The sequence below is a fragment of the Phocoena sinus genome, chromosome 5 (assembly GCF_008692025.1).
Source record: "Phocoena sinus isolate mPhoSin1 chromosome 5, mPhoSin1.pri, whole genome shotgun sequence".
NCBI lineage: Eukaryota > Metazoa > Chordata > Mammalia > Artiodactyla > Phocoenidae > Phocoena > Phocoena sinus.
Genome location: NC_045767.1, coordinates 130,057,582 through 130,084,511, shown reverse-complemented (window position 1 = coordinate 130,084,511; position 26,930 = coordinate 130,057,582). Strand labels below are relative to the sequence as shown.

The following is a 26,930-nucleotide window of genomic DNA, read 5'->3' as shown; positions in this document are numbered from 1 at the left end:
CCTCTAAGAATTTTACAGTATCTGGTCTTACATTTAGGTCTCTAATCCATTTTGAGTTTATTTTTGTGTATGGTGTTAGGGAGTGTTCTAATTTCATTCTTTTACATGTAGCTGTCCAGTTTTCCCAGCACCACTTATTGAAGAGACTATCTTTTATCGATTGTATATCCTTGCCTCCTTTGTCATAGATTATTTGACTATAGATGTATGGGTTTATCTCTGGGCTTTCGATCTTGTTCCATTGATCTATGTTTCTGTTTTTGTGCCACTGCCATATTGTCTTGATTACTGTAGCTTTGTAGTATAGTCTGAAGTCAAGGAACCTGATTCCTCCAGCTCCGTTTTTTTCCCTGAAGACTGCTTTGGCTATTCGGGGTCTTTTCTGTTTCCATACAGATTTTAAGGTTTTTTTTTTTTCTAGTTCTGTAACAAATGCCATTGGTAATTTAATAGGGATTGCATTGAATTTGTAGATTGCTTTGGGTAGTATAGTCATTTTCACAATGCTGATTCTTCCAATCCAAGAACATGGTATATCTCTCCATCTGTTGGTATCATCTTTAATTTCTTTCATCAGTGTCTTATAGTTTTCTGCATACAGTCTTTTGTCTCCCTAGGTAGGTTCATTCCTAGGTATTTTATTCTTTTTGTTGCAATGGTAAATGTGAGTGTTTCCTTAATTTCTCTTTCAGATTTTTCATCATTAATGTATAGGCATTCAAGAGACTTCTGTGCATTAATTTTGTATCTTGCAACTTTACCAAATTCATTGATTAGCTCTAGTAGTTTTCTGGTGGCATTTTTAGGATTCTCTATGTATAGTATCATGTCATTTGCAAGCAGTGACAGTTTTACTTCTTCTTTTCCAATTTGTATTCCTTTTATTTCTTTTTCTTCTCTGATTGCCATGGCTAGGACTTCCAAAGCTATGTTGAATAATAGTGGTGAGAGTGGACATCCTTGTCTTATTCCTGATCTTAGAGGAAGTGCTTTCAGTTTTTCTCCATTGAGAATGTTGTTTGCTGTGGGTTTGTCATACATGGCTTTTATTTTGTTGAGGTAGGTTCCCTCTATGCCCACTTTCCAGAGAGTTTTTATCATAAATGGGTGTTGAATTTTGTCAAAAGCTTTTTCTGCGTCAATTGAGATGATCATAAGGTTTTTATTCTTCAATTTTTTAATATGGTGTATCACATTGATTGATTTGCATATATTGAAGAATCCTTGCATGCCAGGGATAAACCCCACTTGATCATGGTGTGTGATCCTTTTAATGTGTTGTTGGATTCTCTTTGCTAGTATTTTGTCGAGCATTTTTGCATCTATATTCATTAGTGATATTAGTCTGTAATTTTCTTTTTTTGTAGTATCTTTGTCTGGTTTTGGTATTAGGGTGATGGTGGCCTCATAGAATGAGTTTGGGAGGGTTCCTTCCTCCTTAATTTTTTGGAAGAGTTTGAGAAGGGTGGGTGTTAGCTCTTCTCTAAATGTTTGTTAGAATGAACCTGTGAAGCCATCTGATCCTGGACTTCTGTTTGTTGGGAGATTTTTATTCACAGTTTCAATTTCTTTACTTGTGGTTAGTCTGTTCATGTTTTCTGTTTCTTCCTGGTTCAGTCTTGGAAGGTTATCCCTTTCTAAGAATTTGTCCATTTCTTCCAGGTTGTCCATTTTATTGGCATAGAGTTGCTTGTAGTAGTCTCTTTGGATGCTTTGTATTTCTGCCATGTCTGTTGTAACTTCTCCTTTTTCATTTCTAATTTTATTGATTTGTGTCCTCTCCCTCTTTTTCCTGATGAGTCTGACTAATGGTTTATCAATTTTGTTTATCTTCTCAAAGAACCAGCTTTTAGTTTTATTGATCTTTGCTATTGTTTTCTTTGTTTCTATTTCATTTATTTCTGCTCTGATCTTTATGATTTCTTTCCTTCTGCTAACTTTAGGTTTTGTTTGTTCTTCTTTCTCTACTTTCTTTAGGTGTAAGATTAGATTTTTTATTTGAGATGTTTCTTGTTTTTTGAGGTACGTTTATATAGCTATAAACTTCCCTCTTAGAACTGCTTTAGCTGCATCCCATAGGTTTCGGATCGTCGTGTTTTCATTGTCATTTGTCTCTAGGTATGTTTTGATTTCCTCTTTGATTTCTTTAGTGATCTCTTGGTTATTCAGTAACGTATTGTTTAGCCTCCATGTGCTTGTGTTTTTTACTTTTTTTCCCCTGTAATTCATTTCTAATCTCATAGCATTGTGGGCAGAAAAGATGCTTGATATGATTTCAATTTTCTTAAATTTACAGTGGCTTGATTTGTGACCCAAGATGTGATCTATCCTGGAGAATGTTCCGTGTGCACTTGAGAAGAAAGTGTAATCTGCAGTTTTTGGATGGAATGTCCTATAAATATCAATTAAATCTATTTGGTCTATTGTGTCATTTAAAGCTTCTGTTTCCTTATTTATTTTCATTTTGGATTATCTGTTCATTGGTGTAAGTGAGGTGTTAAAGTCCCCCACTGTGATTGTGTTACTGTTGATTTCCTCTTTTATAGCTGTTAGCAGCTGCCTTATGAATTGGGGTGCTCCTATGTTGGGTGCATATATTTTTATAATCATTATATTTTCTTCTTGGATTGATCCCTTGATGATTATCTAGTGTCCTTCCTTGTCTCTTGTAACATTCTTTATTTTAAAGTCTATTTTATCTGATATGAGTATTGCTGCTCCAGCTTTCTTTTGATTTCCATTTGCATGGAATATCTTTCCATCCCCTCACTTTCAATCTGTATGTGTCCCTAGGTCTGAAGTGGGTCTCTTTTAGACAGCATATATATGGGTCTTATTTTTGTATACATTCAGCAAGCCTCTTTCTTTTGGTTGGAGCATTTAATCCATTCACGTTTAAGGTAATTATCAATATGTATGTTCCTATGACCATTTTTTTAATTGTTTTGTTTTTGTAGGTCCTTTTCTTCTCTTGTGTTTCCCACTATAGAGCTGGTTTGGTGGTGCTGAATTCTCTTAGCTTTTGCTTGTCTGTAAAGCTTTTGATTTCTCCATCGAATCTGAATGAGATCATTGCTGGGTAGAGTAATCTTGGTTGTTAGTTCTTCCTTTCCTTTAAGTATATCATGCCACTCCCTTCTGATTTGTAGAGTTTCTGCTGAGAAATCAGCTATTATCCTTATAGGAGTTCCCTTGTATGTTTTTTGTCATTTTTCCCTTGCTGCTTTCAGTAATTTTTCTTTGTCTTTAATTTTTGCCAATTTGATTACTATGTGTCTCGGCATGTTTCTCCTTGGGTTTATCCTGTATGGGACTCTCTGTGCTTCCTGGACGTGGGTGGCTATTTCCTTTCCCATGTTAGGGAAGTTTTCGACTATAATCTCTTAAGATATTTTCTCTGGTCCTTTCTCTCTCTCTTCTCCTTCTGGGACCCCTATAATGTGAATGTTGGTACATTTAATATTGTCCCAGAGGTCTCTTAGGCTGTCTTCATTTCTTTTCCTTCTTTTTCCTTTATTCTGTTACGCAGCAGTGAATTTCACTATTCTGTCTTCCAGGTCACTTATCCGTTCTTCTGCCTCAGTTATTCTGCTATTGATTCTTTCTAGTGTAGTTTTCATTTCAGTTATTGTATTGTTCATGTCTGTTTGTTTGTTCTTTAATTCTTCTAGGTCTTTGTATAGCATTTCTTGCATCTTCTCAGTCTTTGCCTCCATTCTTTTTCTGAGGTCCTGGATCATCTTCACTCTCATTATTCTGAACTCTTTTTCTGGAAGGTTGCCTATCTCCACTTCATTTCGTTGTTTTTCTGGGGTTTTATCTTGTTCCTTCATCTGGTACATAGCCCTCTGCCTTTTCATCTCGTGTGTCTTTCTGTTAATGTGGCTTTTGTTCCAGAGGCTTCAGGATTGTTGTTCTTCTTGCTTCTGCTGTCTCTTGACTCATTATATATTGAAATTACTCCTTGTGATGCCTGCTTTAAAAGAGCATAGATATGTAGATCTTTATGGATCTATACATATTAGGTAAGCTGTTCAGTTGTTTATAAAGTGTAAAACTAGTTAAATAAGAGGGCCATTTTAATTTTTGTTAACTTTTTCAATTTAGTGCTTTGTCTAATTTAAATAGATTATAAAGTTCCCAATTTAAGTCAAAATACAAAAAATTCAATATTCATAATATCAGATTAATAGAAAATTATATTTTCACCAATACATAAAGTATACTTGACAGATCAAAACTGAATTCTGACAAGGCTCATAACAAAAAAATGTATAGCAATCCTTAAAAACAGGATTGTTTTCTTACTTTTGTATGTTAGCACAATCAGTTATATTATGGGAGATGCCATGCCTTGATTAATGGCATTATTGATCATGAATAAATGAAAGTGTCCTTTTCTAGAACTTAATATGGGTTTCCTTTTAAGAAAGTCTAACAGACAAAATTCCAAATAATATACTGATACTTAGAAGTCTGTTGGTATGAATCTTTAGCAGAAAACTGAGTATGGTATGGCTTAAGCTGGAAAATACAATTATACTCAGCTTAACAGTTATGTGAACATTGTGAATTCAGGGCACATTTTGAACACCATTTGTATTTCAGAACTAAAAACTGAGCTGAGAATAAGAACTTAGAGCTAGAAGGGAATTAAAAATCATCTAATTTTTAGTCTTCAATGCATTAGATTTTAAAAATTGAGACCTAAATTCACATAAACAGCTAAAATCAGATCTATTTATTGGAATCAAATTTCCTGACTGTAAGTCTAGTGTGTTTATACCATAAAAAATAGATTCACCTGACACAGTGCCATACATATATATATATATAAAGTTAAATAGTAAATATATATTATATAAAATTTTGCATATGTACATATTATACATTAGCAATATACATACTAGCATATATAATATTATATTAGCCTTTATAATCAAGGAAAATGTTACATTATAGGATGAAAAGCCTCAAAATTAGAAACAGGAAAAGAAGTTCTGATTTTTATTTTTTGTTCAATTTGGAGATGTAATTTATATTCAACACACACCTATCTATGTCAAGATGTATATATATTTATATGTGTATTTATATAGAAATATATATAATGAATAATATAATTATGTATATACTTATATATATTTTTTCATCCCTTGGATGATAATCATAGTTCGTCATCATGGACAGAGCTAGCACAATGAGATAGGAGCACATAGATTGGAAGCAGAAAACTTACATTTAAATTTTCCCTTTTACCTACTAGATGGCTGTCTTTGGAAAATTGGTTAATATCCCTGAATCTCTTTTGTTTTCCTTTCTGTAAAATGAGGATAATGAAACCATATTTGCTGGTTGTAGAAAAGGTTAGAAATAATGCATATGATGTGGTCCGCAGAGTCATTTTGTGTTGTTCTATTTGTACTGTGACCCACATCAGCACAGTGAGACCAGTGGACTCTTTATGTTTCAATGTCATATATCTAATATACTCACAGCATTTAAATCTGAAACATATATTTCTGATTACTTGGGTACCTGATATCCAGAAGTGGAATTATTATTTTAGTATACATGAAATGATCCTTGGGAATTGAATAGCTAGTTATGATTTCATATCTATAAGTCTTTATTCTTCTTGGCTAATTGTGATCTGAATTTTTATCAACAATAGATAAAAACATGGACTCTGCAATCAGAAAGACTTGGTTTAAAGCCCTGAATTAGCTACTTCACAGCTCTATGGGCATTTTATTTACATCTCCTCATTTCTGTAGAAACAAATAAATAAATAATACTTTCCTGAAAAAGTTATTGTGAGGGTTAAATGAACTAGCTAGCACATTTAAAAAGCTTATCACAATGCTTGCTATAGAAAACTCAATAAATGTTAACTACTGTATTATTATAGTCATTATCATTATTACTAATTCAGTGACAGTTTTCATCTTTCTTAAGAAATCAAACCTACTGCTTTAGTATGTTAGCTTGTTTTCTTTTAGTGGAGGGGGAATGGTTAGAGAAGTTTGAAGGACTAGAAGGGGTAGCAATAAAATTGATAAATCTATGTGAAACTGATGCTTGATGCAGGAGACAAGTGCATTTCAGAGGTACCTGATGATGCTGAAAAAAAAAGAAATAAAACTTAATTTTGCACAATTTAAAAGTATTAAAGTTATGGGTAATGGGATAGATAACAGTGCTTTTAGAAAAAGATATATAACCAGTGATCTGTTGGTATTAACATGGGGAGACAATGAATGGAATCGCTTATTTTAAGCGTTATCACATTTCAATTAGTTAGGATCCTTTCAAAGTCTGATCTACCCATTATTTTATAGCTTATTTTGTTCTTCTGCTATAAAATAAGCATATATTACTGGTTGGTCTATTTCTATAATTCTATTCAAGACTACAAACTTATAAATGACATTGTTAAGGTAATTCACCAAAAGAACTAATTAATAGCTATAATAGAACAAAAATTAAAGAGACAATTTAGGATAATAAAAGGAAGGGCTAATTCATGTTCCTGGATAATATACTTTTTAAAAAGAATTTTCATTTATTTTTGGCTGTGTTGGGTCTTCATTGCTGCATGGAAGCTTTCTTTAGTTGTGGTGATCAGGGGCTACTCTTCATTGCAGTGCACGGGTTTCCCATTGCGGTGGCTTCTCTTGTTACAGAGCACAGGCTCTAGGCGTGCGGGCTTCAGTAGTTGCAGCACACAGGCTCAGTAGTTGTGGCACGTGGGCCCTAGAGCATGCGGGCTTCAGTAGTGTGGTTGCGTGGGCTCAGTAGTTGTGGTACATAGGCTTAGTTGCTCATGGCATGTGGGATCTTCCTGGACCAGGATTGAACCCATGTCCCCTGCATTGGCAGGTAGATCCTTAACCACTGCACCACCAGGGAAGTCCTGGATAACATACTTTTAAAACTAATTCATTTTAATGGCAAAGTCTAACCTAAAAATGAACAGAGATAATAATAGATGCACATAAATTTACTGAAGGAAAACAAGATATCTCATGGTAAATCAACATCCTTGACATTAATCAAGATTGATGTCATTAAATAAAATAGTTATAGGTCCCTACTCTATTTATCTTTTATCTATCTTTCTGTCATTTATCTATCCATCTATCTATCATTTATCTACTGTCAAAGAACAGGATGATTGCACTCTGGTCCTAAGTCATTGTGAAAATTATATTCTTATTTAACACAATACAGATAATGAAATAATAATGAATTGATCAATGTGAGCATATTTGAACTATGAAAAAAATAAAAGACCTGAATGGTAAAACATTATGCAGTTCTAATTTCATTCCTATATAATTTTGGTTATCAACATTGTAATAGAACTTAAAAAACAATATACTTTAAAAGACTATTTTTTAATAAATGAAAAATAGTGTCATATTCTTTTACTCATTTGCAAAAGGCTAGACTTCTAATATATCTCTCCCCTGATATTTATAGTTGGAGTGGAGTGAGACATCAGTTGATTTTGAGTTTTATTCCCTTCTGTTCCAAGGCTTTTTCAAAATGTCCCCTTAGAGACATTCTTTCTGTATTTCCTAATTCTGGCTTAAGGCCCCCTGAAAAAAAATGCAGGGAGAGGTCGGATAACTTTGGCTTCTGAATACTGTCTAAAGACAAAGAGTCTATCACTAGAGTCTTCAGTGGACTTATCCTTTCTTTGCTTGCTGAACTGGATTTGAGTGCTATCTGTGTTCAGAGGAATGATTTTGAGGAGAGTCTCCAAAAGATCTTGTTCCACAGCACAGATTTTCTAAATCTCTTTCTTTTTTTCTTTTTCTGTGCAACTTGGGATGTTTTATATCACCCTCAAGATCTTTTCTGTTTGTTATTCTCATTCTTCTTTTTTCTGAGATAGTATTTATTAGATATGGTGGACCTAGGAGTAGTTGACTGATTATATGTTCTTAGAACTATTTTAAATTTCTCCCAGAATATCTTTCTCTTCTGTCTAGGCTTTGAAAAGTCTTAAATATTTACTGTGAGGTCATACTGAGACCAGGGTATAAAATTAAGTCCCTTAAAACAGGGACTTGCTCTATTCTTAGGGAGATTTAGCTTTAGAAGGTAATTTAGCTTTGAGGATTTTCTTCTGACTAGAGAAAAAGAGTAGTAGGTCAGAAGAGAAAACAGCAAGAGGTAACTAAGGAGCATGGCAGTTAGTTAAGTTCAAATGATCATATGAAGGTTCTAAAAGAGACAGTTTAAAGGATTTTACCTTAGTCAAGGAATCCTTTAAGAAGGTAATTTTGGAATCTGAGTTTCTTTTAGAGACCTCCTCAAACCAAGAAAAATCCACACAATTGAGTATTTGGGATTCTGTTCCCTTTTTGCTTTAAGGCCCTGTTCATATGAGCAATTTTATCCATATTGAAAATTCCCCAAATTTTCCTATATTATCATCTTAATCAGCTTGAACTGCCATAACAAACTGCTCCAGATTGGGTGGTTTAAATAACAAATTTTTTTTTCCCCATAGTTCTGAAGGCTAGAATTCCAAAATCAAGGTGCCAGCATATTCAGTTTCTGGTGAGAGCTTTAATTTCTGGCTTGTAGATGACAGCCTTCTCATAGTTTCTGTATATTGTGGAGAGAAAAAAGGAGCAAGCTCTCTGGTGTTTCTTCCTTTGAGGGCACTAATCCCATCATGAGGGCCCCATCCTCTGGATTGCATCTAAACTTAATTATCTCCCAAAGGCACCATCTTCAAATACCATCACATCAGGGGTTTGGGCTTCAATATATAAATCTGGTGGAGGGGGACATAATTTGGTCCATAGGAATTATCTGTGTTGAAATTATTTCATTTAGAAAAATAGCACTTGAATTAGACATTGTGAAAACTGATTTAAGAGACAAACACGTGAGAGGTTAGCAATGGTTGGTCTAGGTGCTTTTGTGCCTTGTGTCTGTACCATGGAACAAAATAGTTGGCTGTGTCTAATTTCTGATGGGTGAGTGAGTGGAGATGAGATATATCTGGAACTAAACTGTCATGGACAAAGCAAGACAAGGCTGAGGATAGTTCTCATGTTTCTGTGGTAGGTGCTGCAAAGCAAAGTCTATCTTATATAGCTGTTGATTAAACAAGATATTTTATTTGTTAGTTCTTTGGGCTGGCTCTAGTGTCACTCTTGTTGAACTTATGTCTGTCCTCTTTCCTATGTATTAACTTCTATATACCCACCAAAGAAAAAGATGAGAACAGTCAGAGAGATCAGCAGTATTTTTAGTAACAAGACAAATTTCCACCAAGTTTGAATTTTTAAGTCTGATCAGAAAGTCAAAAGATCCTAAAAGCCCAGATCAATCTCTGACACAATTTAGTACTATGGCCAGAGAGAGCATTCTTCATGCTTTAATAATGTCTAACTGCCATTTGTTCTTTTCAAACGTGACAAAGAGAGGAGAAGATAAGTGAGGGTGAAGCTAGAGTGTAGCCATTTGAAACACTGACCCTAGGCTACCTCTATAAGAATTTTACAAAGCTGGCATTTTTCTCATAGCTATTTTAGTTTTTTGCCAACTTGTCGAAAAAGTCACATCTTTCAAATTCCTTTAACATCTTTATCATCCATTATTTAATAGGACACTAATCTTGGCTTGTGTTTGCTAATGTTTGTACTTCCCACAGTAAATGACAAAGGTGCCATTACTGTGATGACATATTCTATGATGGCAGATTGGATTAGTATCATTAATGACATTTTTCTGATACTAATATACCCGTGTTTTATTTTATGTTGTTGCAAATATAACATTGATAATCTGAGAATAAGTAAATTAGTATATATATAAATGAATTTGAATATTAAAAACTCCTATTTTATATACAAATAAATTATTCATGGAGCTGTACAAATTATTTCTCATGTCAAAGGAGGATTGGAGTACTAAGCAGTCATACTAAAGAACTTGTCAAAGACTGGTGCTTTCTCTGGGCAGAGGTCAGTAGCCTTTCAGAAACAGTGTTCCAGTGAATGTCTAAATGAAAGTTTGTGATTGGAGTAATAATCTAAAGGTCTCGTGGACCAGTAATCTTCAGTTCACACTGGAATATAAATTGAATTATGCTATGTCTTAGTTAAATGTACATAATTTCAGGACACTGCAGTGATATAAAGTATATATATGATTTCCATCCATCCAGGAAGGTTAACGGGGCTTGAGGAAAGGGAGTGTTGTAACAAAGAAAATTCCTCAGAATTAAGAGATTTGTTGGAAAAGTTAGATGCTTTCAGGTAATTAACCTTTTAGGGAGATACCTAGAGGAAATTAAGAGAGGTTTGCTATTGCTGTCGTGGTTCCCTCTTCCTCCTTTTTAAACTGCACGGTGCTCTCATGGGAATATTGCCCTGTTACAGTTATCTATTTGGTTGAATGCACGGAACGTTGCTGTATTTCTTCACTTATTTGGCTATGTGTTTCTAGAGCCTTTTCTTTTACTCACTGGAGTAGCAGTATATATTTTTCAAGATTAGCTCCTGTGGAAATTTACCCTCTGTTTATGAATTTAGAACTTTGGTCCCACAGGATGAAATACCAACCGCTTGGCTTGATATCTGTGGCTCAGCATAACGCAGCCCCAGTGTATTGACAGTTTTGACCTATGCAGTTACACTTCCCGATTTTCACCAGCTCAACCACAGATTGTAGCTATGCTAATTTCCTCAAAGGCCATCCTTATTCTGGCTTCTATATTTTTACTAAAATTGGACTGTCTACCTCCTTTTCATCTAACCAGATCATACTCAAATTAGTTGATGATGTCACTTTCTCTTCTAAATAGAAATTTAGGTAAAGAATGAACAGATTTCTAAATATTAGGTAATTACTTCATATGAAGCAGAATAGAAGGCGGCAAAGGGAAGATGAGTTTTTTTGGCAATTCAAAATCTGTTTTAATGATAGTAAGGGGTGAGCAGCCCAAAACCATTAGCTGCAATATATTTAACTTCTTTGTGTTATTTAAATCATGTATTCAAACTGTATACCTTACACACTTCTTTCTGATTTGTAATTCATATGTAAAATTCTGAAGAGTGTGTTTATTTTAGGAGATAATTGAATAATTTATATAACTTCGTAAGAGTGAGGATGAACATTATGCAGATTATATTACTCCTCATACTTTTGCAAAGTGAAACCCATTAAATAACCGTCAGTACTGCAGAACTAAAGACTAATCAATTATGTCTCATAACCTGGGAGAGATTCTTCGTATACCTAATATAATTGCTTCAACAAAGATTAATAATTCATTCGATGCTTGTTCTTTTATTCTGGTCAGCCAAAACGGTATTGCCAAAGAGGAGCAGAGAAGGGAGAGGGAGGGAGGCGGAAGAGAGGAGGAGAAGAAGGTGGAGATGGGGCAGAGAGGGAAAAAGGGAGGAGGAGAGAGGGAGATTTGGCATCTGATTGCATTGACTGTTAGGTTTGCAGTAGAAAGATATATATAAGGAATAAATAGAAATATTCAGTTGTTAGAAAAAGTTTTATTTATTCAATAACTACTCATTAGTTGATATTCAATCTAGTTCAAAAATTAGAGGCTGGGGCTTCCCTGGTGGTGCAGTGGTTGAGAGTGTGCCTGCTGATGCAGGGGACACGGGTTCGTGCCCCGGTCCAGGAAGATCCCACATGCCGCAGAGCGGCTGGGCCCGTGAGCCATGGCTGCTGAGCCTGCGTGTCCGGAGCCTGTGCTCCGCAATGGGAGAGGTCACAACAGTGAGAGGCCCGCATACCGCGAAGAAAAAAAAAAAAATTAGAGGCCGGAAGATGTGAGAGAAAATTTACTGAGATCTTTCTGAGAAAATAAAAAAAAGAAAAATTACCTAAAATAGTTTCTCTCACTACAACCAGACTAGTCCGACCACTACCTTTCTGATGGTGTTGAAATCAAATAGCAATAATTCCCTGAAGGGCTAGGGATTTTTTTTTTCTGCTTTGTTCATTATTATAACTTCAGAGCCTAGAATGTGGCTGGCCCAAATATGGACTTAAGTATTTTTTGAATAAATTGTCTTGTTTATTCAAGTAAAGTACATGAGATAAACATAAAGTACTAGCTATTCAGTAACTCTTTTAATTTGTATTAGATTATAAATTCCATGCTGATTAAAAACTAAAACTTGCATTGCTGCCTTGATTCATATTGTATTGTGTGTAATAATCATCAGTGTTAGAAAGAAGGAAATAAACACCTAACTAACAAAGTTCCCAAGATGGAACAACTTTGATTGGGCTGATAGGAGAAGAAATATGAAGTGATTGTAAGCACTGACACACAGGACAATTAGAATTTTTTTGTGTAATGGCAACACCTATAGGAAAATTATGTTCAACATAGTTTTATTCACATATAGTTAAGTAGAATATTTCTACTTAATTCTATTCACATATAGTTAAGTAGAATATTAAGTTTTTAAATATTTCCTTTAAAAGATTATAGTTTAATTTTTTAGTGGTTCTATTCTTGCTTCCTTGACAAATCCCTGTAGAATATGTTTAACAATGTATAATGTTGACATACTTAACTAGAAAGAATGGTAGTAAAATGCATTTTGGTTTAACTTTCTGTCCTCTGAGGAAATTAACTGTTGCGTATGTGGAATGATTTTTAAATGCTTTTATATTCTACTATATCAAGCACCTTTTTCCCCCTTCCCTTAAAAAAATTTTCTTCTGTGTTCTAGAGCTTAGAATATCAGATTACAGACATTTTAAGTTAAGCATTATTTAATTGATATATGCCTTGTCATTCACATTTTCCCAGAATGGATAACAACTACGATTTCATCTTATGCCTGGAAAATTCACAAAGAATTATTTAGACTGGTAGAGCAGATACTTATTTGTCTGTACTTCCGATAGTGAAATTGCTCCAAGGGTAGCTCCAAGGCTCTTTCGAAGTTTGAAATGAGAGACATAACTGGGAAATTCAGCACATTTACCAGACTTTTTTTTCCTCTAAGTGAATTGAATATATATGTAAATATATATGTTGCTGTTAATATTTTTTGTTTCCATAGCATTGAGTCATAGACAAGTGCTGAATGAGAATTTTAACTATCAGTTAGTCCCTTGTAATTTTCACTTATAAATTTTAAGCATACTAACATGTGGACAAGTTTTTGTGGCACTTATGTCAAGAATTTTTTCTGTATCACTGAGGTAACACTTTTAATGAAAACCTGTCCAGGGGCATGAAAATCTATAGTTTTCATTAGTTATGTAAGTGCTCTTTATGAATGTATTGTTTATTGCTGTGTAACAAATTTTTCTAAATCTTAATGGCTTAAAACACCAAACATCATTCATATTTCATGATTTTGGGGGGTCAGGAATTCAGACAGGGTGTAGCAGGAAGATTTTTCCTCTGCTGTGTGATGTTCAAGGCCTCAACCAAAATAAATGCCCTTTCACTCACATTCAGTGATCAGTGATGCCTGTTGACTGTGGGCCAGAACACCCATGTGGACTTAGATTCCTTTCAACATGGCAGCTGGGTCCCAGCCGCCAGTGTCCCAAGAGAGAGCCAGACAGAAGGCACAGTGCCGTCTGTGACCTAGCCTTGAAAGTCACAGGGCATCACTTCCACCATATTCCTTTAGTCAAAGCAGTCACAAAGGGAAGGAACTGAAACCCCACCACTCAAGTAGAATGTCAAAAACTAGCAGGATGGGATATATATTAATGTGACCATCTTTAGAAAAGACATTCTGCCATAATGTGTTTTAACAGTCCTGCAAAGTTGAACATGGAAAGTTTAGTGAACAATATAACTTCTACTTGAATTAATCAGAAGCAGTAAACCACAGATAATGATGTCATTGTAATATTACATGTGGAATCTGTGATATTGATGACAGACTTCACAGACCTCTAGTGCTACTATTGTCCCTGTATATAGCCTTCTGTGGAAGCCTGGAGAATGCATAATCTAGGGTTTTATACTCTAAATGATGGCAGTACAGATGAAGGAGTGCTGATAATTTTTTTAATACCTAAGTTATCAGAAAGCAGTAATGGTTGTTGATGACTTTATCCTTTCCAGTACTCTCTGTATTATATATGTGTATAAATGTATATATGTGTATAAAATGTATATGTATGTAATATGTGTATTATATAAAATATATATGCATATGTGTTCATACACACAAACTCTGTACAGTATATTTTTAAATAAACTAACAATCTAGATCACACTTGGAAGAAGGCAGCCAGAATGACAAAGTAATAACTTCTCAAAATTAGAATTGTGAAGCATCAGCTGAATGGCCTGAATGGACACGTCAGAGAATTTGGAATGGAAGAGGATAGTAGTAGGAGCAATATAGATCCAGTCATTAGGTGAGATTTATGGTTTATTTAATTATTAATATTAGTACAAGTAATTCTCGAGTCCTGTTCCTAAAATGACCATTGTATTAGTTTAGTAGTGCTGCTATAACCAAGCACCACAGACTGGGTGGCTTAACAGAAATTTATTTTCTCACAGTTCTTGAAGCTAGAATTTTGGGTTTGAGGTGTCTATAGGTTTGATTTTTTTTCTGAAGCCTCTCTCCTTGGCTTTTAGATGGCTGTCTTCTCTATCTGTCCACACTTGATCATCCCTCTGTGTGAGCCTGAGTCCTAATCTCTTCTTCTTATAAGGACACAAGTCATATTGGATTAGGGCCCACCCTGATGACTTCATTTTAACTTAAGTACATCTTTAAAGACCCTTTCTCCAAATACAGTTACATTCTGAGATTAGGGGATTAGGACCTCCAATAGGAATTTGGGGGGTGGGACACTGTTTAACCTATAACATCCATGAGATGATATTTTTCTGTTTATTAAAATAAAATTACACTAGACATAAATTTCTTACTCTGCAGTCAGGAGAGAAGAGGGAGTCAGCAGGAGTTTATAAATGCTTGTTCATGATCAACATTCAAGAAAGTCACTGGCTATTTCCACTTGCATTTGATGTGTCAAGGATGCATTTTTGCCTGCCCCAAACATATTAGTGCTTGAGTTATAATAATAAAAGAGGTAACCTTACAAACTGAATTCACAATTTTACATTGTTGTTTTTGTCTATCACTCATGAGGTTTCCACTTTATTCCAAAAAATATTTGCACAATGTAAAGATTTGTGAAAATAGCTATTCAAAAGCTGAGGCAAGAAATAAATTGAGATTAGATTGGTTAAAAACATGAAATTTCGAGGAACAAAATTTTACAGTGAATCTGATAACTGTCCAAGCGTGTTACAAGATGAATAGTTACTACTGTACACCACAATAAAAGTATCGGAATTTACTGGATAATGTGAGATAAGCCTGACTAAATTTAATGTTGCTTTTTACATTTTATAGTTTTGTCCAAAGTTTCCAGGATGTAGTTATTTTCATGTGTATTTCTATATATATGTTTTCTGTAATCAGTTTTTACTTCAGGATATTAACAATTTCTATGCAATTCTTTCAGATCTTTAAAAATATCCCAAGATGATATTATCCTTACACAATATGGTTGTACAAGATATTTTTTAAAATTTTAATTATCATTTAAGTTACCTCTAAATTAATTTGGAAGTCTTTTCCTCTGGCTTTTGCCAATTCTTTTTTCTCATCGATCCATGCTTTCACTATATTTTCCTTTTTGTAGTATACCGAGAATTGTGTTTCATTTTAATAAAGGAGCAAGTAAATATAAACTGTGATTATGTGTTTGAAATAGAAGTTTAAAATTTCTGAATACTCTGCAGCCTTAGTTTTTTCCCTCCTTTCCATGGCACTGCTGCTTCCAGTGACTGGAAGTCCTCACCATTTCTCACTTCGTTTATTTCAGTAGCATTGTCAGTGGTCTCACCCTATCTTGTTCCTGTACTTAGATATTGCCAAGGCTATTTATTTATTTATTTATTTTATTTTTTACTTTCTTGGCGGTAGGCGGGCCTCTCACTGTTGCGGAGCACAGGCTCCGGACGCGCAGGCTCAGCGGCCATGGCTCACGGGCCCAGCCGCTCCGCGGCATGTGGGCTCTTCCCGGACCGGGGCACGAACCTGTTTCCCCTGCATCGGCAGGCGAACTCTCAACCACTGCACCACCAGGGAAGCCCTGCCCAGGCTATTTAAAGCTGATCATGTTGAAATGATTGGTAGCACATCTTCATTAACTTCAGAATCAGATATTAATATTTTAGAGATGCTTATAAGGTCCTTAAGTTATTGGCAATAATCTACATCTCTGTTCGGCAACTTCTTGCTCTCGTCTATGTGGTCCCTGCTACACTGAATTATTTGAATTTTTCAAGATATATAACATTTTCTCATATCTCATTGCTTTTTAGCACTTTTCTCTGTGCTTGGCTAGCATCTTTTCTTTTCCCTAATGCCTCACTTCATTTTTCTTTATCTCTCATTCACTGCACAAATATTTATTGAGGGCTTCTTTGTATTATATATCCATAATATATAAGTTATATATAAGTAAGAACTAAGTAACAAGGAGTGAACAAGATAGCAGCAATACTACTATTACAATCCTGCTGATTACTTTACCTGGCTGGCTTCTATGTTAGCACTTCCTATATGGTATTATTTTCCGACTACACTACGTTACACTTTGGCAAATACTTTGTCTTTTATCTTTATCAGTCCAGTACCTATTACAATGCATAGACATGGTATAGCTCAGTGAATGCCACTAATGTAATGAATATGTGGACCTGCTTTTGCGGAATGTGTGTTTATTCATAGTCATGATACAATGACTTGCATTTTATCTGCTTATTTTCAATTTCTCTTTCAATTCTGGACTATTATTATTTCATCAGAAGAGCCCTTTATAAGCACTGTGTTAAGGACGTTAATTAAAAGAAAATATTTAGAGGTTCACCAAAAATCGAATGTAATACCAAAATGCCTTTGTTGACTGGTGTATTTCTCAACCAGAGAAACAGAACTGGTAGACTGGCTTATGTGATTGTGGGGACTGGCTGGGCAAAAGCAAAACCTGGGGCTTCCCTGGTGGCGCAGTGGTTGAGAGTCCGCCTGCTGATGCAGGGGACGCAGGTTCGTGCCCTGGTCCGGGAAGATCCCACATGCCGCGGAGCGGCTGGGCCCGTGAGCCATGGCCGCTGAGCTTGCGCGTCCAGAGCCTGTGCTCCGCAACGGGAGAGGCCACCTCAGTGAGAGGCCTGCATACAGCAAAAAACAAAAAACAAAAAGCAAAACCTGGAGAGCACACCATCAGGAGGGGCAGGTTGGAATTTTTGACATGGGCAGAATTTTAAACGTCATCAAGAAGCCTCAATTGTTCTTAAGGCTTTTCAACTGCCATTTGAATAAGGCCTACCCAGATTATCTACCATAGTCTCCCTTACTTAAATTCAACTGTAATGGACTGTAATCATATCTACAAAACATCTTCACAGCAGATCTAGAGTAGTGTTTGATTGAATAACTGGAGTCTGATGTATCAAAAAATTCAAAACTCGTCAGTTATAAGTAATAATATATGGTAACATTTTAAAACTTCTTTACCATTTCTCTAGCATTGTCCTCAGCACTTCACAGGCATTAATTCATTTCATCCTCAGAACAACCTAAGAAGATATTATTATTCCTATTTTACTGTTAAGAAAAAACTACAGAGAGGTAAATTTGATTTGAGAATCTATTCCATTAGAAGATATGTATTCCACAAAAGCATGTATTTTTGTCATTTAAATTCATTCATGTATCTCAAGGCCCTGTAACGTGCTGGGCAAGAAAAATCAACAGCAACTGATTACAAATAATTTTGAAAAAATAAATTTTTCAAAATTATGTCTTTCTTTGTCATAGATAAATGTATCTAGTGATGGGTTTCACCTTGACACTCGTTCTCCAGCGGAGCAGTAGTAAAACAATTGTTGTCGGTCATTTTGAAGGGCAGAGTTTGGAGCCTAGTGCATTTGTATGTTGAGTCAAAATTATGTTCTGAGGCAAATTACCTAATGATTATACAGTTTTCTTAGGATAAAGAATTCAGATGTAAGAATATTATTGAATAGAAACATGATTGAAAATGGTCAACTATTAACTCTATTTCAGAACACTTGATGAATTTTATTTAAATGAGAATCAACATGGGGTATGGTCAGTATCATGGGGACTAGAGGCAAATTGATTGAATTCTGGTTTTGCTTCTCCCTAGCTGTGTGATCTTGAACAGTGTACAAATGGGGATAATAATAGTACTTACTGTATAGAATTTTTCTGAGGGGTAAAGACAATACTCTAAGCATAAATTCACAGTTAATACACAGAACTAAGCCTACCACATAATGTTCTTATTTTTTAATTTTTAAAAATTTATTTTATTTATTTTTTGCTGTGTTGCATCTTTGTTGCTGTGCAAGGGCTTTCTCTAGTTGAGGTGAGTAGGGGCTGCTCTTCGTTGCGGTGCACTGGCTTCTCATTGCAGTGGCTTCTTTTGTTGCGGAGCATGGGCTCTAGGCGTGCGGACTTCTGTAGCTGTGGCACGTGGGCTCAGTAGTTGTGGCTTGCGGGCTCTAGAGCACAGGCTCAGTAGTTGTGATGCATGGGCTTAGTTGCTCTGCGGCATGTGGGATCTTCTCAGACCAGAGCTCGAACCCATGTCCCCTGCATTGGCAGACGGATTCTTAACCACTGCGCCACCGGGGAAGTCCCACATAATGTTCTTTAAGCATTCGTTAAACAAATGTTAGCCTTTCGGTGAGTTAAGCTTTACTGGTGGGTTGTTATGTGGTAAATACATGGATCCTGGATATTTGGAAAAAAATTGAAAAGTGAACACTTCCAAGTCATAAAGGAAATTCTTTTCTTTTAAGCTTACAATTTGCTCATTGATAGTAAACTATTCTGTTGAGTTAGAGTCGGGACTTCAAATGTATAATACTTACAAATGATACTTATAAGTTAACTGTGCTCTAGGAACCTTCAGTAATTTGAATGTTTTAATTTTGCATGAAAGAGAAACATGCCTCTCCTAATAAATCTTTGGCATTTTTGAAAACATTTATTAAAATATATTACTTTTTGGTGCTTTAAAATTGATTTTATAAATTAAAAGACCAAATGAAGATAGAAGTTCAGTAATTAAGTGAAATAGTTTTGATATATAAAACTGGAGAGAGAGCAACTTAAAATTTCAATGTTCAGGTTTTGCATCTCAGTTTATTATGAGTGTGAGAGAAACATTTTGTAATATTGGAGAGTCATTTCATGTAATAGCATATTCTTTGTGGTATAATAAAAGGTTACATGGCAAAGTCAGACTACTCAGTGTTAAACCTAGAAATGATTTCTACTCTGTCCTAAGCTTTACAGATTTTGGACTTAGGGATCCAGTAGGTTTGATCATTTTTAGTGTTCATATACTCTACCTAGAAATAAGTGACAGCAGTGCTTAGAACAAAAACTTAGGATAAGTAATTCTTGTGACTCTCAAGCATTTTCCTTCATTTTAAAACCCTACTTGTATAATCTCAGAGTCAATTGTCAGTTTATCATGTTGGAATCATTCTTTTCATAGTAACTTATGGTTGCTGACAACTGACTTCCTCTGGATGTAGTCCTACGTGCAATTCTACGTGCAACCTTCTCAGAATGCCCCGATTAGTGACCCCAATCTTGGCAAAAAGGCTCTATCTGTCTAGAAAGAAACGGGGACTTTAATTTTTCAGTCAGCTGTCCTCTGACATTCCTAGTATTAGAAGCCTGTGATGGAATTGTCTGCACTTCATGAAGTACGTTTACAACAACAATTCTTTTCACAGAAGAGCAAATTTAGCATATAAATTTGTAGGTTAGTGCCTCAAATTATTATTTGCATCTTTGGTTGGAAGCAATAGTGGAAAATGTATTGATTTTTTTCAACTCATGGATGCTGGAAACCTACTTGAATATGCAGTGCCTTGACACTGGCTCATGCTTTTTAAGTTACATTATGAAATAATTATCTGCTGTTTCTTTTTAAAATTTAGAAGTTAATAAACTTTTCATACATTTTTAAAGCTAACTTTATAAGTACAATTAAATAATGTGAGTAATTAAAAGTTGGGAGTTCCTGTTTGTTTCATTTTCTGCTTTCGCCTAAAGCCAATTTTTCCCATCATAAGAGTTAAATCTTATGAATGGTGAACCGTTTATACTTGACGTAATTTGGAAAGTACAGAAGTCATCCTTGCCTCAAGCCAGGGTTCCTACAATTTTCACAGTCCCTAAGCATGCCACCATGATTCAATCCCAAATCAAAAGCCCCTGGTTGTATGGTAGTAGATGGATTTGAGGGGAATCTATGAAATAATATTGTCCTTTTAATAGATTTAGAATGATCAACTAGTCTAGTCATTTACAATGTCTTCTGAAAAAGTGATCTTTTGTGGGGGGAGAAGGAGGAAGAAGGAGAAAATATTCCGAAAATGAGACTAAATTTAATCTGGCTAAATTAGAAAACTAGTTTTCCTGAAGGAGTTTCAAGAATTTATACTGTTTTGAGGCCAAAATCAGTATTCCACACATCTGTTCATCTACTCTGTTCTCATGACTATTTTAACGCATGTTTTATTATTCCTGTTTATAAAAGTAAGAAAAGGTCACTATAGGAAATTTGGAAAACACTAAAGACTATAAAGAAGAAAATGAAATCACCTGTTGTTGAATAACCCAAACTTTAACTCCTGTAGTAATTTTTATATGTTTACCTTTAAAATGGTATAGTATATAAGCAATTTTTCTCAATTATGAGAAAAATTGGCCTTATTTCATAAAGTTCAACATAATTAGAAAACCATATTAACTTATCTTACTCCAATACTTTTTGTAAAAATTTGTCTACTTAATCCTACAAATGTGAAAAAACATGAGCAATACTATTCCATAAAAATTATGTATTGTTTTCTTCTTGTATCTCTAACATGGTTAAAAATGTACTCATTGGGGCTTCCCTGGTGGCACAGTGGTTGAGAATCAGCCTGCCAATGCAGGGGACACGGGTTCGAGCCCTGGTCTGGGAAGATCCCGCATGCCACGGAGCAACTAGGCCTGTGAGCCACCACTACTGAGCCTGCGCGTTTGGAGCCTGTGCTCCGCAACAAGAGAGGCCACGATAGTGAGAGGCCCACGCACCGCGATGTAGAGTGGCCCCTGCTCAACACAACTAGAGAAAGCCCTCGCACAGAAATGAAGACCCAACACGGCCAAAAATAAATAAATAAATAAATAAATTTATTTTTTATAAAAATGTACTCATTGCCTTATTAGCGAAATTGTAAGGTAGAGACTTATGTTGGCTAACAATTATGATTCGCATTTTACTTTCATTGATCTTATAGTGTAATTTCCTTTCAGAGTCTAGCAATAATTCAGTATTTGTATCAGAAATATTTAAATTTCTCCCTGCTTAAATAGAAATTTGTAAGGCGTTTTATCAGGGAGATTAAATATCATTTTGATATATAGACTGTCTTATTTCTCACTGACATCCATATCCTTTTGTAAAATGCTCTAGGGCAACAAAAGTTTATGATCTTTTCCTAAAAAGCAAATGTTTAAAATCCACTAACTTTGGAGGTCTTTTTCAAACTTGAAATTTCCTTTTAATCTGTATCATAAAGGTTTCTTTTAATGGCAAATACAGTGTTTTCCCCTTTAGTTAGTAATATTCCTATGATTCTTCAAAAGTAATCTATGCATTCATGGCATGGTAAAATATGATAATATTCAACAACTCCTATGATAACCAGATTACTCTACAGAGTAGTTCACGTCATGGCCACTGTGATATAAGGTTATGATTTACTTTTTAAATGTGGACCATGGTTTGGAAGAACAACTTTTGATATATCAGAATATAGTGATCACATGAATACCCATTACTCTTTTGACCCTCAGAAATCCTTTCTCTTCTCAGTGACATATTGCTAATGTTTCTTTTATTTCTTTTTTTCTTTCTGCCTCAGGAAGGACAGCCTAGGCATATTCTTTGTTTTGAAAAATCTGTACTTCCCTTTTATTATACCATTCATTTCTTTTGAAGTTATAAATTCTCTGTTACTTATTTGCCTAACTTACATTTATTACACTAATTCTTATATTTTGTGATAAATACAATTTAAAGATATTAAAATTTGAGTGTGATTTAATTTCAGCTTAATATAAAAACTCAGTCATTTACATGGAGCTCCCAACCATCCACCTTTAGACAGGTCCATTAATTGTCACTTTCATCATGTAAAAATTAAAGGGGCTTACTTTCTAATTGACTTAGTCATTGATTTTTTTTTTAACTGCAGTACCTTTGGATTCAATGTCAATTGTTTCAACCTCTGCATCATAAAAATTAAGTATTAATACTCATATTACCTTAAGTAAACAAATGATCCCTATTTTTGAAAAAAAAATATTGTTTACTTAGAGCATTTTCCCTGTTCATTCTCTCTTTTCCTTTAAAAAAAAAATGACTTAGCTCTATTTTCCCTCATAGAGATCTAGGTAAATGTTTTCATCTGGTCAGAAGTTTTTTGCCCTAATATTTGAGTAATATCTCTAGAAGAAATTAAAACTTCATTAAAACTTGGGGCAAGGGAGGACATTTCTTTCTTGTCCACAGGAGAATCCTACCATTAAGCATATTTCTTGGAACATACCAGTTAGTTCACTCAATATTTATTGAATAAGTGAACGCTGTCCCTGAGAAATGAGTCAGTAATTCTTATTCTTAGTCTGTTTCATCATTAGCAGTGTTTAAGGCAACAGTGGAAATTTAAAATATAATAGAGTTTTCTTCTCCCAGCTATGAAGGATGTGTTTGTTTTAAACTCAAAGCACATGCCAAGAATAAGTCGAGAAAATTAAATTTTAAAAAAATGTGTTTGATGGCATTGGAGAGATGATGAGGAACCCACTGCTCCACCTCTTTGACACATACTGCGCAGTAATCTTTGCCTCTTGAGTGACGCAAGATTGTTTTAAATTCAGCTCTGCTTTTAGTGGTCATCCTTTTTGTCTGAGACTCTCATGCTAAGCAGATTAATAATTCAGCAGATACTTTTAGGGGAAAATGGAAGAACGTTGGGATCATTTCTTACACCTCCTTCTCTTTGAGATCATGGGCCCACACTTCTCGGTGACTTGCATGGTCCTATTGTATTTTTTGTACTGTCTTTTACTAATGTGTGCTGTCGTCTTGAGTATTGCCTCTTTCTAGATAGTTGTCCCAGTCGTGGTTCTTGAAATGAGTACTTAGATCAGTGATTATTTGTCGTTCATTTATAATCAATTCAAATATCACTTCCAGTACTATCAGTTTTTATTTCTTTGCTGCACTTTCTTTTCTTTTGGCAAATTCCTTCATTAGATTATCCATTTTTTAAAAATGTCACGTGGGTTTAACACTGGGAGAGAAGGAAGCAATGTAGCTATACACTTTGATGTCTTTGCTAAAACTGAGTACAGATACATAGTGACAAATCCTTGACAGACTTTGAAAGAAGCAATGTGTGTGTCACTGGTCATGATGAACATCTCTTATTTGTGTAGTGATTTGTGGAGATTGTGTGTAATTAATGCACTTCTTATTCTTCAATAAAAAGCTTTTTTTAAATGAAGGATTATAAAGTGTGGGCAACACCTTTTCTGCTGTGTGGCTTAAAAAAATGAAAGCAAAAGGTGCCCAAGGTCATACAGCTAGTGAGTGGAGAGACAGAATAGAAAATGATAATTAAAGACAATTTAATGGCAATTAATGTTTTAGTTGAATTATCTTTCATTTGACTGAAAATAAAGAAGAGAAAAAGAGAGAACAGTCAAGAAATAATTGTGACATTTACAAATTATTATTTCTAATAAAACAGTTTGCCGGGAGGATTCATACCACTCTGTGGTCTCATGTGCTGCTGTAGTTCTCACTCCTATGGACCCAACAATAGAGATGAAGAAAAGAGAAGAACTAAAATTTCCTGAGCCTTCGAAACAGTAAGTTGTTCATTTGATTTTTCAGAGTTTTGTAAAACTTACTAGTTAGATAACTGATCAGAATTTGATCACTCAAAAATTGTGCTTTATAATGAATGTATTAATATTAGTATATTGAGAGAACAGAAATAAATTTTGCACATTTTAAAAAATCAACTTATCCTAATAATGCCTCAATGAATAACTTGTCTTCTGATGTAGTGTGTTTGAACTATATGCCTTTCACGTTTCATTTTGTTACCTCATCTCAGTGATGTGAGTAAGAAGACTGAAGCACTTCATTTCCTTAACACTGTGATTATGGATGTACTGTTCTTGGATTCCTTATTTTATAGTTGTAGTCTTTAATGGTCTAAAATATGATCACTTTTAAATATAAATTTCTTAGCCTTAAGTTGGTTTGTACTTTATAAGGAATGAAAGTCATTTTTAACTTTATACTATTTAATGTTTCCATATTTTTTCCATTTAAACAGATCAAGCTTCATTTAAATTTAAATTTGATCTTATATTGAATAAATAATAGATTTTTTTCTTATAATGGCCAAATAATTAAATTCATAATAGCCAATGTAAGGTACATGGACTTAAAATATCCAATAAGCTAGGATTATTTCTAGTTATGTATTAAGTAAATTAAAAGGGAAAACCTACTGATGATTTTCCAGTCAAAATAGTGTCATGCTTGCTTTAAGGTCTTGGGTAGGAGACTAGGAGATGTATGGTGTTGCCAAGGACTGCTGGCTTCAGTAGGAGTTACCTTGTAGTAGCTACTATTTTCCCCCATTAGATTAACTGTATCATACTTGTTTCTTGATGTCTTTCTACTGGATAAGCTGCTAAGACTGAGTTTCCTGGAGCATGATAGTGTCTGATACTCTTTGTGAAAATCAATTAGAAAATCCCTTAATGTTACATTCGGTAATGTCAAAGTCAAATAGAGCAATGTGTATATTTGATGGCATGAAGATAGCATTAATATTCTCATCATAGGGGAAAGAAATACTAACCAATTCAGAAAGTAATGATTGTAATTCAGTTTTAATACAAGCTAAAAGTGAAAACAATTCAACTACTCTTAGTATAGTCTAATTTTTTGGTTCCAAAAGCCTTTTTTGTCTACTAGGAAGAAAATTACTTCTCATATGTGCCAATTGAATTGTATTAGAAAACTCAAATGCATTTTTTGCAATGTATGTATGTTTATATTTGTAAATTGGATCTTAAATTCTCTTAATTATCTTTCAGTGACTGTATTCAAAACTGGCAAATAGTATTATTTGTTTACATAAAATGTCTTTTTTCCAGTCTTAGATACTTCATAAATATTCATTCTTCTTTATTCTGAGGTATAGATTGAAGTAGACAGCATTTGTTAACTGGCTGTTCTTCTTCTTCCTGTTACCGTACATTCACTCTGATACTCCTGTGTATTCTCTGAATCTTTCTTATTTAAACACTGTCCCTCAATAGGATCATTCGTTCATTTCTATAGGTTTTGTTATTGTTTTTCTGAGTCAGAGTGATCTTGGTTAAAATCTTAACTTTTCTACATATTAGGTGGAAATTGGAGACATTTTACTTAAACGCTTTGTCTTTTTTTTTTCTACATCTGTCAGAAAAAATGGGGTGATATCACCATCTTTACAGGGTCATTGTTAGTGTTATATGAAGTGATATTGTTAAAGGACCGGAAATCTAAAAATCCATAAAAGTGTTAGTTATGTTGCCCCTTCCATAGCTTCAACTACCAACATTACTGATGATTTACAGATATATATTCTTCTCCTGAAGGCTCTTCTTAATGCAAGTCTAATATATAAAGTTCTTGACCGGGATTGTCTAACTAGGTGTCCTACCAGAATCGTTTACTAAGTATGTTTAAACCAAATTAATGACCCTTCTAGCCCCCTCAAGCTTTTCATTCCTTCTGATTTCCATATTTATGTAAAGCAACCATTATTTTTCTTTTCTTAAAATCTTGATATGTTTTTTCCTCACATCTCACATTCAATTAGTTATTGATTACTTGATTAATGTCTCTGTTATATTTTTCTTACCATTTGAGCTGACCAGGAAGGCATACACTTCTTATACTTTAAAACTTTTTCTAACATGTATATTCAATGAGATCTTAATAAAGCCATTCAAATAGTGGTCATCTATCAAATGGAGATTACATATGCCCTCCATACCTCACACTGCTGTTTTGAGAATTAAATGACTACGACTATATGACTATATGGCAAGAACACAATTCAGATGTAGTGATTAATTCAAAACTCTTGTTTGCCAATGAGAGAAGCCCTGATGTAAATTGATTTCAGAAAAATCAAGGGTGATGGTTGTTATTGGCTCATGTAATTGAAAGTATAGAGGTAGAAATTTCCTCAAGTATGGTTGAGTCTGGTACTCAGACAATGTCAAGGAGGGTCATTTTCTCCATCTGCATCTCTTTGCTCTGCTTTCTGGTCTGTAGTTTCCATTTTCAGAGAGGTTCCTCTAGTGACATTACTGCCTTCAGCAGGTACTGAGATGGGTTTTTATCTTTTCAGCAAATCCAGTGGAAAGAAATGGTTTCTCGTTCCCTTTAATCAAAACAAAAAGAGCCCCATATTTGAGTGTCATTGGCTTTGACCAGCTTAGCTTGTTTGACATGACTATGCTGAAGCAATCACTGTATCTAGGAATATTTGATGATTGATTGGGTAGAACCAGGTTACTTGACAAACTCTGGAGCCGAGGGTGGAGATGAGACGGAAAAGGTGAGTCCACACTCGAAATATGGGTGATGTTGGAAAAAGAAGGCAGATATGATGCTTGGAAGTCAAAACAATGGATACTCAATATAGGTAGTAATATTAGCACCATTAGTTTTAAAGGTCA

The 26,930-nt window shown here is 34.6% G+C and overlaps 1 protein-coding gene across 4 annotated transcripts in view; it reads left to right on the top strand.

Annotated features, from left to right (window-relative positions):
* The window catches only part of CCSER1 (coiled-coil serine rich protein 1), a 721,106-nt gene that overhangs the window by 301,394 nt on the left and 392,782 nt on the right, over positions 1-26,930 (top strand). For all 4 annotated transcript variants that reach the window (XM_032632164.1, XM_032632163.1, XM_032632162.1 and 1 more), the window contains exon 5: positions 23,924-24,044. In XM_032632164.1, coding sequence (XP_032488055.1) covers positions 23,924-24,044 — 121 coding nt within the window. The remainder of the gene's footprint in view (positions 1-23,923; positions 24,045-26,930) is intronic.